This window comes from Dermacentor silvarum, chromosome 5 (genome assembly GCF_013339745.2).
Source record: "Dermacentor silvarum isolate Dsil-2018 chromosome 5, BIME_Dsil_1.4, whole genome shotgun sequence".
Classification (NCBI taxonomy): Eukaryota; Metazoa; Arthropoda; class Arachnida; order Ixodida; family Ixodidae; genus Dermacentor; species Dermacentor silvarum.
This window is the reverse complement of record NC_051158.1, coordinates 81,626,669-81,639,223: the sequence shown is the minus strand read 5'-3', so window position 1 is coordinate 81,639,223 and position 12,555 is coordinate 81,626,669. Positions and strand designations below refer to the sequence as shown.

General features: G+C 44.9%; 2 protein-coding genes across 8 annotated transcripts in view; one reads left to right on the top strand and one right to left on the bottom strand.

Annotated features, from left to right (window-relative positions):
- LOC119453529 (eukaryotic translation initiation factor 3 subunit L) overlaps positions 1–12,555 on the bottom strand; it is a 33,481-nt gene that overhangs the window by 17,632 nt on the left and 3,294 nt on the right. The window contains exons 1-8 of one of the 5 annotated variants that reach the window (XM_037715576.2): positions 11,023–11,201; positions 10,671–10,716; positions 10,099–10,210; positions 8,598–8,674; positions 7,788–7,843; positions 5,636–5,705; positions 2,657–2,730; positions 187–267 (exon numbers count right to left, since the gene is read on the bottom strand). In XM_037715576.2, coding sequence (XP_037571504.1) covers positions 187–267; positions 2,657–2,730; positions 5,636–5,705; positions 7,788–7,843; positions 8,598–8,674; positions 10,099–10,210; positions 10,671–10,716; positions 11,023–11,055 — 549 coding nt within the window. In that variant the 5' untranslated portion in view covers positions 11,056–11,201. Of the gene's footprint in view, positions 1–186; positions 268–2,656; positions 2,731–5,635; positions 5,706–7,787; positions 7,844–8,597; positions 8,675–10,098; positions 10,211–10,670; positions 10,717–11,022; positions 11,202–12,555 lie in introns of those variants that run through there. The other 4 variants (XM_049668228.1, XM_049668227.1, XM_049668226.1 and 1 more) reach the window with 4 other exon arrangements.
- The window catches only part of LOC119453526 (E3 ubiquitin-protein ligase RBBP6), a 94,914-nt gene continuing 93,788 nt past the window's right edge, over positions 11,430–12,555 (top strand). The window contains exon 1 of one of the 3 annotated variants that reach the window (XM_049668222.1): positions 11,430–11,504. The gene's annotated coding sequence lies outside the window, so the exon portion shown is untranslated. Of the gene's footprint in view, positions 11,770–12,555 lie in introns of all 3 variants that reach the window. The other 2 variants (XM_049668224.1, XM_049668223.1) reach the window with 2 other exon arrangements.

The following is a 12,555-nucleotide window of genomic DNA, read 5'->3' as shown; positions in this document are numbered from 1 at the left end:
ATCTGATAAATATATCTGTTACGAGGATCTGCTGTCCATCAATATGCCGTCACCAGCAAACTGGGAAGACACACTCTCTCTGGTTCAAGTTTAGTAACAACTTGTCAGCAAGAGTATAGAACAACATAAACATAGCAACAACTAAGTTTCACCTTGCCCACCACAGGTGTCGCTGCCTCCACTCACCTTGGGGTTGGTGTTGAGAAGCTCAATCTCATCTGGAGTCTTCTTGCTCAGGTTGCTACGGTACTGGCTGAAGGACTGGAACTGCACGTAGAGAGACGGACGCCCATGATCAGGCCACCTGGCTCTTACTCTGACTTAATGTGGAAAGTCAGTCAGTAGCTGGGCTGTTTGGTTACTTATGCCCACAGAAAGGAGTAGCGCTGATGTCTGGCATTTTTCAAGATTCTTTCTTGCATGGCATGTCTGAATGAGGTGTCTATAACATGGACATATGGTTGCCCATTTTCTGTCACACTGTGCTAGCAAGTTCCAGAATTTCTTCTGTATTTGTCTCTAGTACACCCGTTAGTAGTCATTACACCTTATCATAAAGAAGTAAAGGCCAGCTGGCCATTGCCGACAATGGCTCGAATGATCTTCTACTTTTTTTTTTTTTTTTGCGACAGAATTGGAATTATTTGAACTCATTTGCAGCAAATAAGAACCAAGGCAGTGTTCAAAAGGATCAGAAAAGAAAAGAAAAAAGAAGAATGAGGAAAAAAAATATAAAAAAAACCTGTTTAGCAAAGCTTGAGACGACCTGGCCACCACATGTACAGTCGCGTTCAACATGAGCTGCAACATGGTGTCTATGCTGGATGAAAGGGCCCCCAAGACCGCACGACGGTGCTGGAGTTAAAAAATTGGTTTACTAAATACCAGTACAGTAAAACCTCGCTAGGTCGGATAATCTGGACTCGTCCTTTGGTCACTCGTTAATTCGGACGTATTTAGATACACACCGGTTAATTCAGACAACAAATAATCAGGATGTGCGTGTGGTAGTGAAAAGCATGTCTACTCGGATAAAGACGTGGGTCTTGTACCCCAACCAAATGGGCCGCACTGAAAGGAATTCCCAAGGCCCTCGATTCTGTGCGTGCTAATCAGTCGAAAGATGATTAGAATTGCTGCTTCTGCACAGATTCTGTGCGAAATAGAAGCAAGGGTTGCGAATTTATTCAGTAGATAAAGGCAGACTGGTGTAGCAAGCATTTATTTGTTTTCTTGATCCCCCCAATAATTCAACATTTTTTTTTTTTTTTGCAACCCAGTGAAATCCGAATTAACAAAGTTTTACTGTAACTGGAATGGTGTTTATTTTCAAATTCTTTCGTATGTCAGTGCCACTGCGCAATCTAGGTGCCCTATCAACCACAAGCCCTGTGTAACAGTTCATATGGAACGCGACTGTAAATCCTTCCCCAGGCAAATCTATCAGCCTTGCTTCATTCATGTTACGGTGAAAAGAGGGACAAATGGAAAAGCCGTGGCAAAAAGCATGAGGAGCTCTTGCCACGGTCCCTTTACATAGCGTCAACAACAGTGGGTGGTACAAAGCACGCATCATGCGAGAGGGTTCACCAAATGATGTAAGTTCGAATAGTTTGAAATGCATATGCACAATTTGCACACAGATAATAATTTTAAATTGGCATGTGAGAAATGCAGCAAACTATTAGGCAGGAACAGCGTAGGGAGTTAATGAATTCAATAGTCCAAGTAGAGAAGCACATAACATATGAAGAAAAAGCTTGTGTACAACTTAGACGATTTTGATGAATAAGAAGAAAAAAAAATAAAGATGTGTGAAAAACATGCAGACAACACCCAAAAGAATGGCAGGGCAACAAAATTTGAATGCCTCTATGTATCACGTTGTCAAACTTCTGGAATCCGTTCTACAGCCTTCGCGGGGGCTCCCCCCACAATGGGCAGATGAAATGCTACGCACTATTCTAATTCGTCGTTTTTTTTTTTCCCCCAAGATCCTCGGACGTTCCTTTATCACACGGGGAAATATTATTAAGTGACCTAGAAGTTGAGGACATCACACTTTTCTAGTGTGCTGTCTACAAAAATCGGATATAAAAGTGGGCGTTGGGAAGTGCGATTGCACTAAAGAGCCCGAAGTTTTGTTGATGCAGCACTGCCATTTTGGAACCATCATTTTGGAACCATCATAAACAGGAGAGATCTGAGCTACAGATAGCCATATAATGCTGTATTTTGTCATGCAAAAATGAAACCAAGAGAATGGAACAAATTTTTTTTCAAAACTGGCATTGCGATTCAGTACTGCTGCCACGTGGACCCAGGAAGCACTCTTACTGGCCAACGCAAATTTAAATCACGTGATTCGCGTGCATTGTCACAGCGGCAAGCTGCGAGTTTCTATGTATCGGCAAAGTTTGGTGATCATGGTAGGAAGTATCACTGGCTCATGCTAGCTCCGTTAATGCGCCCAAAATGCAAAACTGGTGAACTTACAATTCAAAATGGCAGAATGGTCGTATCGGAAAAAAAAAAAAAGAAAAGAAAGGGGCGTAGTTGAAAGTGTGCCCCCACTGATCGCAAGATGCCCACCCCTCAAAAATTTCTGGGGAAAACCCTGCTACAGCACTTGCTCTTCCTGATAATTGGGTCTTACCTGATAAATAAACTCGTCAATCAGCTCCCACAGCCACTGGTTGGGAAGAACCAGCGCCACAGGTCCATCAGTGCCTGCAAACGAAGAACAAAAGGGAAAAAAAAAAAAGATTTTGAGGCTTAGGAGTCTCTCAAAAGAAGCCACACCTTATAAACTATAAAATAATGATTAAATAATGGGGTTTAACGACCCAAAATGTGCGCTGTGGGCTATGAGGAGCACCGTAGTCCATGGAGGGCTCTGGGTTAATTTTTGACCACCCGAGGTTCTCTAACGTGCACCCAAGTCACGGTACATCAGTGTACTTGCATTCCACCCTTATTGGAATGCCCCCGCGGTGTCCAGGAATAGAACCCGTGACCTCGTGCTGAGCAGCGCAATGCGATAGCCACTGAGCCACCGTGACGGGTATGCCGTATGTATGCAGGGGTGGCCAAGCACATCCAGACAGATTCGCTCCCACCCCTCTCCTAAACAAGGGAACCATTCAGTTAAGAAAGAACAGCTCTAACAAATAAAAGGGCAGTTCAGGGCTCCCATTTTCTGAACAGAAAAAACAATCAAAAGGTATGGATTCGAAGATTCCACATCAGCAGTTCTACTTATTTTACTGCGACGGCAATGACCTAAATGCTCGAAACTGGGTTTGCTGGGTCTATTCGTCCGTCCGTCATTTCTGTTGACAGTCGTCACCATCATCCTTATCACGCAGTCAGGGTGAAGAAAAAGAAATCCTTTTTACCACCACGACCGCTACTATGTTGAGATTTGAAGTCGTGTCCCTGCACCCATGTGCAGTTGGGAATTGCACACACTACTGCACCGATTTGGCACTTGGTAGTAATTTGTATCGAGTTTAGCACACCACACAGGTTGCGAGATTGGTCGCATGTGTGCACGTATTTCAGAGGCCATAACAGGCAACAGTTTAGTGGATGACATTGTGGGCATTGCAAAGGACACCATTTTAACAGCGAAGCTGTTTAAGCTAGCCATAAAAAGTATGGTGTTTCACAGAAAGCAAGCCGCGCCGTAGCCATGGCAACGAGCGACACTGCAGCTATTAGAACACCTGGCGCAACCTACCGCCTGTGTACTGCGCATGTGCCGACAGCGAGCAAAGGCTATGTAAGCCGGTGCGCGGCGGCGCTCGATCAGATGCAGCCGTGGGACGTTTCCTGCGTTCGCGCCGGGGAAACGTGGGCAGCGTCGGCAGCAGCTCGGCGACACTGCATGCAACCGGTTTCCGCCGCCGCGCCGAGGTCTGCGCATGCGCCGTGATAATGATTGGATCGGCGCATGCGCTTACCTTGAGGCAACAGCTATGTAAGCGTGTGCGCGGCGGCGCTTCATCAGTAGAAGCCATGGGACGCCCAAAGATAGTTCGTATTCCCGAAAAAAGAGGCCGCGCTTCGCGAAGCAAGGTCGCTGCTAAGCGGGAGAGGCAGCGGCAACCTAGCACCAGCCAGGTTAGAACCTAGCATCAGCCATAATAAGCCCCTACGATCGCCCAGCTTCGCTGTTTCAAGCCTTGCGCAGCCGAGTGCAAGCTTAAGCCTTTTTTTTTTTTTTTTTTAGAACATGGCTGTGCCTAGTGTGAGAGCCTGCTGCTGGCACAGTAAATGAGTGTACAACTTGAAGAAATAGCTGAAGTCCGCTCACTTTTCCCACCAATGTTAAAGGGGCAGTCACCCCGGGCGGTTATCTTCCAGGGATCAGGAAAGATAGAGCTGTATCTTACAGCCAGGAAAGTGAGGGAAACTCTCAAAATGTCGGTCATTGCAACGAGGAAGTGAATGGTTGAGCAAGGTAACCGGCCACCAGTTCTCGGCACTGACCAGCACACCAACGACCACTACGGAAACACCGCTGAAACGGCTGTAAATCGGGCTACGTTGCCAGGAAAAATTGGCTACGTCGTTGTTGGCGTGCGATGATCGATGTTTCTTTCCCACGTGCAGAACTCCAAGCATCCACAGCGAGATGCCTGGTGGACGTGACTCGTGGCTAGGGACTGTGGACTGTCTGGGCCACTAATTGGCTTTGGCTACTAATTATACGATGTCGTCTACATGATACCTGCACAATGTATTGTAAATCAGCTGACTGCTCTGACTTTATTAACCCTTTCAGATTTTTTTTTTTGCAGTTATTATAAAACAAACACAACAGTTTACTTCTGGTTATGCAAAAGGGAGAAAATGTCAGAGATGATGGCAAATGCTCTTTTGGTATGGTCCTCACATTCCTACCTGACGTCAGTGCCACGGCCCGGGACAGAAACACAAAAACAAACCAGTATGTTAGTGACGCTGAAAGGGTCACTGTCACAAGGTCACACACGTGTCTAGGTAAATTTCAGTGCTGCTATAGTATAGTGCCAGTCTAAGCTCAACAGTAAATAAGACAAATGATGAAGTTGGCAGAGCTCCACTGCTATTAACATACTGTACCTGCCATCTTTACAAATTCATTTTAAAATGCCTGTGTTTGTTAAGGATTGCTGTAATGATGTTGATTTAAAGATCTGTTTTTATTTCCGCCACATTCAACAAATAAAACAAGAACTGATTTAGAGAAATATGTATGCTCCGTGAAGTTGCCAATTTTAGTGCATTTACGTTTTTATGTGGATTGAAAAATGTTAGCTTTGTTGTCACTGGCGTGCGTTTGAATGTAAAGAAACACAAGGTGTGACCAATGTTGTCAGCAGGAATGGTAAGCTTCATGATTATATGTTCCATGTTTCAGAAACTATTGTGTGGTTAGAGTCATCGTCCTGTAAACACTTTTCTTACAGAAAGAGACGGAGCATTAAAAAAAAGGGAGAGAGAGAGAAGCAACTTCTAAGTAACAGTAAATTTTAGTATTTTTCTGCAAATTGTCAAAACTTCCAGGCTTCAACCCTAATAACTATTTCAACATTTGCAGGTCCCTCCTAAACAGAGAAAAGGAGTGAAAAAAGGAAACAATACTCACTCAAGATGTAGTTGAAGAGGGCACAGTAGTTGTAGTACGACTCAAATCTCTCGTCAATCTTTGGGGACCCCTGTGGTCAACAACAAACAGATGAAAAAAGAATCAAATATTAGGCCAAGCCATGGTCACAAAAATGACTTTCATGCATGTTATGATCGAACTCTGAGCACCATGGAAAATGATTATTTTAGAGATTACTGCAAAGATCAGAACTGAATATGAAATGATGTGTGCTCAACTAAGGGGCACTACAGTCGGCGACTGATAATTAGTCACCTACCAATCAGACCGCCAGAACGTCTGAATAATCGGGAGTTCAAAATACCGGATTCCCTTAAAATAAGTGACATTATTCCACAAGTGGCCCAAAAGGGTGCGCCATATTCTCGGATAATCACTTTCAGAGATACCGTATTTATTCGATTATAAGGCGGTCACAATTATATAAGGCGAGGGTGCAGTTCAGGGACACATGAAAAAAAACTTATGCATACTAATATAAGGCGACCTAGAGTAGCCGACGAATTATTCAGACTCGGCAGGGATCACCTGAAATGCTGAATTACTAATGCAGCCAGAACGCAAAATGGTGACCATGACATAGGGGCAGAAGGGAGCTCCAGCACATAGAGTGTGAATTACCTGCAAATTTTGCCTTTAGGTGTGGCTTCACGGCATAGCGGCGCACGCTGCCGTAAAGCTACACTGTAAGAAGAAATTCACAATGCCATGAAGCCACACCATAAGGCGAAATTCGTGTACTATAAGGCGGGGGGTGACATTGGGGCTAAGGATTCTGAAAAAAAAAAAAAAAAAAAACCTCACCTTATATTGAAATAAATATGGTACCTTCAATTTCCCGTGACTACATCGCAAGACGCATCGGTGTCTAGGACCGACAGCATTCTTGGCACATTGCCAAGCATGCTATATTATCACTGCGCAGAAACGCTGCCACTCATCAACGCGCCCAGTGCTAGTCACGCGAAATATCGTGAGAATGAAAGCATCTTTCGAGAGCGATTCTTGATGGATGTGGCCCAAGTTTGTCAGACATTGTTAGGCTTTGTCAGACATTCCGTGGCTGTGATTTTCTAGCAACGCCTTTTATGCTATTCCTTTTCAGCTTTTCACACTTCGTTAGTGGTCAGAGCGACACTCTGCACACGTTATCAACAGGATAAACCGGACATGAATAGTGGGTGATAAGAGTGGCATAGAATCAAGCCGAAGGTGTCGCTACTGTCACAATCGCAACTTATCGTCACGCTGTCACAACAGATAGACTAAAGGACGCTCAATGCATGCACTCAATACTCATCTGGGACTACTAGATCGACCAGGCTTCGCTAGCTTTGGTTTCGCACAGCTCCAGCGACATGGCCACTGACCATGCCAGGGACATATCAAAATGAAAATATTGCTATTTCTGCTCGACTCGATGGCCAAACTAACACACGGCCGTGCAATCAGAGTCCGAATTCTCGCATGATGCGCTGTAAGGTGCCCAAAATATAAGTTAAATACATTAAGTCTACGGGACTAGTGACGGTGCCAGAGGGGTGTCCCAACGGCACACAAGCATGTCCGAATAATTGGCCAACTGTAGTTGTTGCCATTATAGTACGAACCACAGTTAAAGCTATTTACTCATTCCTTCAAAAGATGGTGGAAGCCACACCAATATTAGCTGGTAGCTCTGTAATTCAACAACTCAAAGAAGGCTTCTCAAGAAAGCAGGCCATTATCACAAATGCTATTACATGCAACTTGTTATATATTGAATATGGCAAAAGGCAGAGTGATAGCCCCAGAAATGGGTTGGTCCCGGGTTTGACCCCTCTGGGAAGGGCAAATGTTTCTTCAACGAACTATTTCTGAAAAACCCAGATGGGTGTCCACTGTACCGTCGTGCTACTGTCGGGTGCGCGGCTGCACTGTTCTTCCCTTTCATACTTGTAAGTCATCAGGTAAAGCAAATCTTTCCGTATCAACTCCTACACATGCTGCAGTGACAGTGTTACCACAGTTCGGCAGTTCAAAACAAATAAACGAGTAAAAATTAAAGCCACCACAAGGAAATAGCTCCTGAGCATTGAATTAACGCACTACAATTTGCGGCCAATAGCTCGAGCGCGGTCCCCATACTCACCCGAGCATAGATCTGTCGGTAGTACAACTCCTTGTACAGGATCATGAAGATATGATCTGTTGGAAAAAGAATTGATGTTACAAGAACGTATTTCCAGGCTTGGCAACACAGCCACATCACATGCACTATAAGCATAAGTTCAAACAAGAACAAGCTGAGCACGACTTGAATGTGTTGTTAAGTTTCCAAGTTCGCCTTCATTTGTAACACTGCCTTGATTTCAGTCTCTAAAACGTACATATGAGACTGTGCCATGCTTAGGAAACAGCTAAAGAGCAAATGCATGTTGCACAAACAAGTAATGGTGCATAGGAGATGTGCTCATCGGCATTTCTCATTTGAATTTTTCACTTTTTGCTGGCTGTACCTAGCAGAGAAGTGTCACCGTGCTCACAACAGCTGTGCATGGGTTTTTGCAACTAAAGCCACATACGAGTGGAAGGAATAAGGGAAATCCAAGGGCTCAATTTTATGCCAGTCACCGATTACACAATGTCAGCAAATCTAATATGGACTATACTGGCCTATCCGCTTCAGATTATTTACACCTTTCATGTAATTCAATTTACAGGTTTCATTGTCACAACAGTTGAGCCTCGATATAATGAATACTGATATAACCAAAGCAAATATAAAATCCCCAATTCTTTTTTTTTTTTTTGCCAATATCAGTGTGTATGGTTATAGCAAACATAGCATATGACGAAGATACTGCCATCTTGAATGCAACTTCACTGTCTGCAGGGAAAGTAGCGACGGTTCTGAGACCACTCCCACCACCTGTGCTGCTCAGACGGAACGCTTGCTCACCATCCAAGATGTGGGCCATTTCTTTGGAGTTTGGTGGCGGCATCACCTTGCTGTGCTGTTCCATCAGCTTGGCGAGGCTGCAATGGCGAGTTGTTTCACCAGTCACGAGAGGGAACACAAGCGGCCTGACAAACTGGCAATTAAAAAGAGATGCAAGCGCACGGTTCGGAAGCTCCGCCCTGTCACCTTCATTGCGGTAATAAATCAGTTGTTGTTATTAAGTTGATCACATTACATGGAAGGCCCCTAACATTCTATGCAAAGGTGTCATTGCGAATGTGTGTTGGCTTTTGACTTGGCAGCCAGTGGCTGTGGGCCAACTGGCAAAGAGGAGTCATGCCACTGCTCCGGCCAGTCGCATCAGTGTCCAGCCCAATGGCTAGCTCGTTCTCAGCTTGTGCTTGCCAAGCCATGCCATCTCGTTTTTTGCCAGCAACGAAGCAGACTGTGGCACCACCATGTGGCCAACAGACACTGAAACTGACACAGCGGAAAGCTGCACACATGTGATGCTTAGCAGGTTCGCAATAGCATTGCAGCAAGCCGTAACCCTTCACTTGCTTCTGCCCTTTTTTTATTTCACAAGTCCTCTCAGTATGGTTGGCTCCATAATTTATATCTCTAAGCATGGATATTATGCTGTCACATGTGCACATTTTCGACACCATTGCGACATTCTGTGCTTTTTTGGGTCTCTTCAGCTAGTCCTTGTAAGTCACGTCATATGCCCATGTCCATTGTGCTTTTAATTCATCTTTCACTTTTCATAAGCCTAAGTGAACAAGACTAGTGAGGGTGATTATGTCTCCTTTACTTTCATTTCGATAACCATGGTAACAAGCCTTCGCAGCCTCTCCTCAAAGTTTACAGGCAGGCTACATAAACACCTGTACTCATCTCAGCACAGCAGCAAGTGCCACAGCAGGAGCTCATAAATGGATGGAACCCTTTAAGTGGGGTGGTGACAGCTGCCACCAAGATTACTCTTTTTACCTCTCCTGCTGTGCTTGTCTCAACCCTTAACATTTCCATTGAAACAAGTTTTTTTGTTTTTTTTTTTAACACTAGGTTAAAAACATTAAGCAAGAAGCACAGTGGAGCCAGGTGACTTTTGCTACTTTGATTGATTTGCGCTTGCTCACAGGTGTGGACCAAAAGGGCCATCGACAGCCTCTGAGCAGTGTTTGATATTTCTATGTTGTACGCATGTGACAGCCGAAAACAAACAAATACAGCAACAAATCTGCCTGAACGACCATACAAGCCAGCAGGTGTGCTGGTACCTGGCATTGAGAAGAATGTATGCATAGAAGAAATAAGGGCAGATTTGTGCCAGTCTGTGAGACGAAGGTATCAAAATGAAGTATCAAAATGTGCCTTTGACCCAGAAACACGAGGCAGCTGGGACACCTGATATTTGACCACTGTATTTATCAGGTAGCCCTGTCTTCACAGCCACACGCTTTGCGAGTTTGTCTAAAGCTAAGCTGGGGAGACTTACTTGTTCTCGTAGACGCTCTGAATCTCGTACAGGTTTCCCTCCTGGATTGCCTTCTTGAGGAACATGAGCGTGCTCTGCATGGCCTCGGTAAGCTTGTAGCCGGCATTGTAGCCTGAAATTTTCAGGTAAAGGTGACTCGCAGTGCAATGCTACCCATTCGGAGCTCGTGACCCCTTTTAGTGAAAGTTGCTAAAACGCTCGACGCCAGGAAATTGCCAAACCGAATGAAGGCATTTGAATTTTTTTTCCTGTAAGACGAAACTAAGGGGCAGCCCCTGCCAATTTCGTTTATACATAGTTTACTATATTTTAAATGTACGGCCGCGACAAAATGCTTACATATAAGGCTTGCTGAGCCAAAATTGCTTGTGTTTTCTGGTTGGTGTTTTTTAGCACCTTTCTCGACCAACAAACCATGGTCACTCGTTAGGACAAAACATACAGTAGCACACATGAGGTGTGCTTCTACATTCCTCACAGCAGCCACACGACAAAATCCTGCAGGATTCTTTCTTTCTTTTTTTTTTTTTTCAAAGTTTACCGGCAAGCATACCTACGTATGTTGAACTCACCATGAGGATCGGCGTCGTGGATCGGGTAGCCGAAGTTATCGACGTACTGTTTTTGTGAAGAAAATAAGGAAAAGAGTTACAACGAGGAACATCATTTTTCATCGCTTTCATTTTAAGGTCTGTACATGTGTAGCACTTGAACCGGTGACATGCATTTCACGGGGTCATGCCACCAGTTCAAACAAACGACGCAGTCCAATTGACTTCTCCTCGGTATAACGAATTGGATCACATACACTTCATCCCGCTTGTTTTGTGGAAAACCAGCACCACAGTGGCAACCTGACATGCGTCGTTTTGACGAGAAGCACGACATATTGCGGCACGGATGAACAACGTCGAGCAGGCTTACCTCGACGTCGTATTCCTCCTGATCGCCCATCATTGCGAATATGTTCGTACGAAAACGTAGCCGGTGATAATCGGCGTAATCGGATGCGTGTAAAAACTCGGTTTAACTGAAGTTACATGAAGCGGAGGGTACACGCACGGCTACAGGCCTCACGGCAAAACGCCGAAGAGGTCCATTGACCAGTGTTTAGGACACAGTTCGTCGATCGCGCTAAAGTACTCCACAAAAGTCACTAGAGTGTCAAATGTTTTTCTTAATATTACAAGACTGAGCTTAATATTACAAATAATGTTTTAGATAATTTATATATATGCAAGGATATTTCAAGTTTCGTACTTGTTAAGGCAATTTTTGTACTTCGGAGATCGACCACCTTGCTGTAAACGGCGCTGCGGCAGCTGTTTGTGGCTGACGCACAGGTGATTTTCGTTGTCGTTCTGACTGAGGAGTACGCGTTAATTTTGTTTGAAAATGTCGTTCACGTAGATTGTTTTTTCTTTTTTTTTTTTTCTCACCCGAGTGCGAAGCCCTGGCCGTTGTTTTGTCGCCGTGCGCTGAGCTTCGCCGCGTCCCTCAGTGACGCAAATTCGTTGTCGCGCCAGCTTTGATCCATCGAAGGCAAACTTGAGTGTTCCACGAGCGTTAGGCTTAGCTCGACGTCGTCGTCCGAAGCACCCAGTACGAGCGTCGCGTCGTCCTAGGCTTCGTGGGAGCTGTTGGCGTCATGCGTTGAGGGCGGCGCTTACGGTAAGCCGTCTGGTTGTTTCACTAGGCTGCATGCGAAATATGGGCGCTGTTTCTGCGTTCCTTTCGATGTTCCAAAATATTTGTACGCAACCATGTGCCGATGATTTCATGCGTAGTCAGCGACCGTGTAGGCCTAGTCGCCTGAAGGTGCGCGGTGCTGATTTCATAAACGTCGCTTAATTTTTGTCTCGCTTGAGCTGACGAGGCAGCACGATTTGTCTTGTGCCATTCACGAGTGCTGAGCAGCCTGAATTGCTCCTGTAGTCAGTGGTTACTGATAAACCACTGTTTTGGAAGAAAGGGGGGAAATAGATTAAAGGACGGTCGAAATGGTGCGTCGTGTCATGCTACGGCATTGAAGTGACCCCGTATTTTTTTCTTCCTTCCTGGTTGCATAGCTGCTGAAGCTTTTCTGATCCTTTTGATATGGATTCTCACTTCCTCAGGCACTCCATCCTATTTCGGGAGCGCACTAGAGCGGAAAATCCCCGGGACATTTTTAGCGGATAACATCTCGTGCATTTGGCGTCATTTTTATTTCCGCATGAGCTTGTTTAAAGTGTTCAAGTTGACGTTATAGGTGCTTGTTTACGAACGTTAGTAATTGAGCTGCAATTTTCAGTTCTTGAAAACGATCTTGTCCGCAATCAATGTTGCGGAAAGCGCATTGCGGCTTAACGGTACGTGTATAAAGGGTGTTATATTTAGCACGAGCTTTTCCATGTTTGCTTGTGAGCTTGACCATGTTTATTTGCGCTGTTTCAGCTTACTTTCAAGATAATCCAA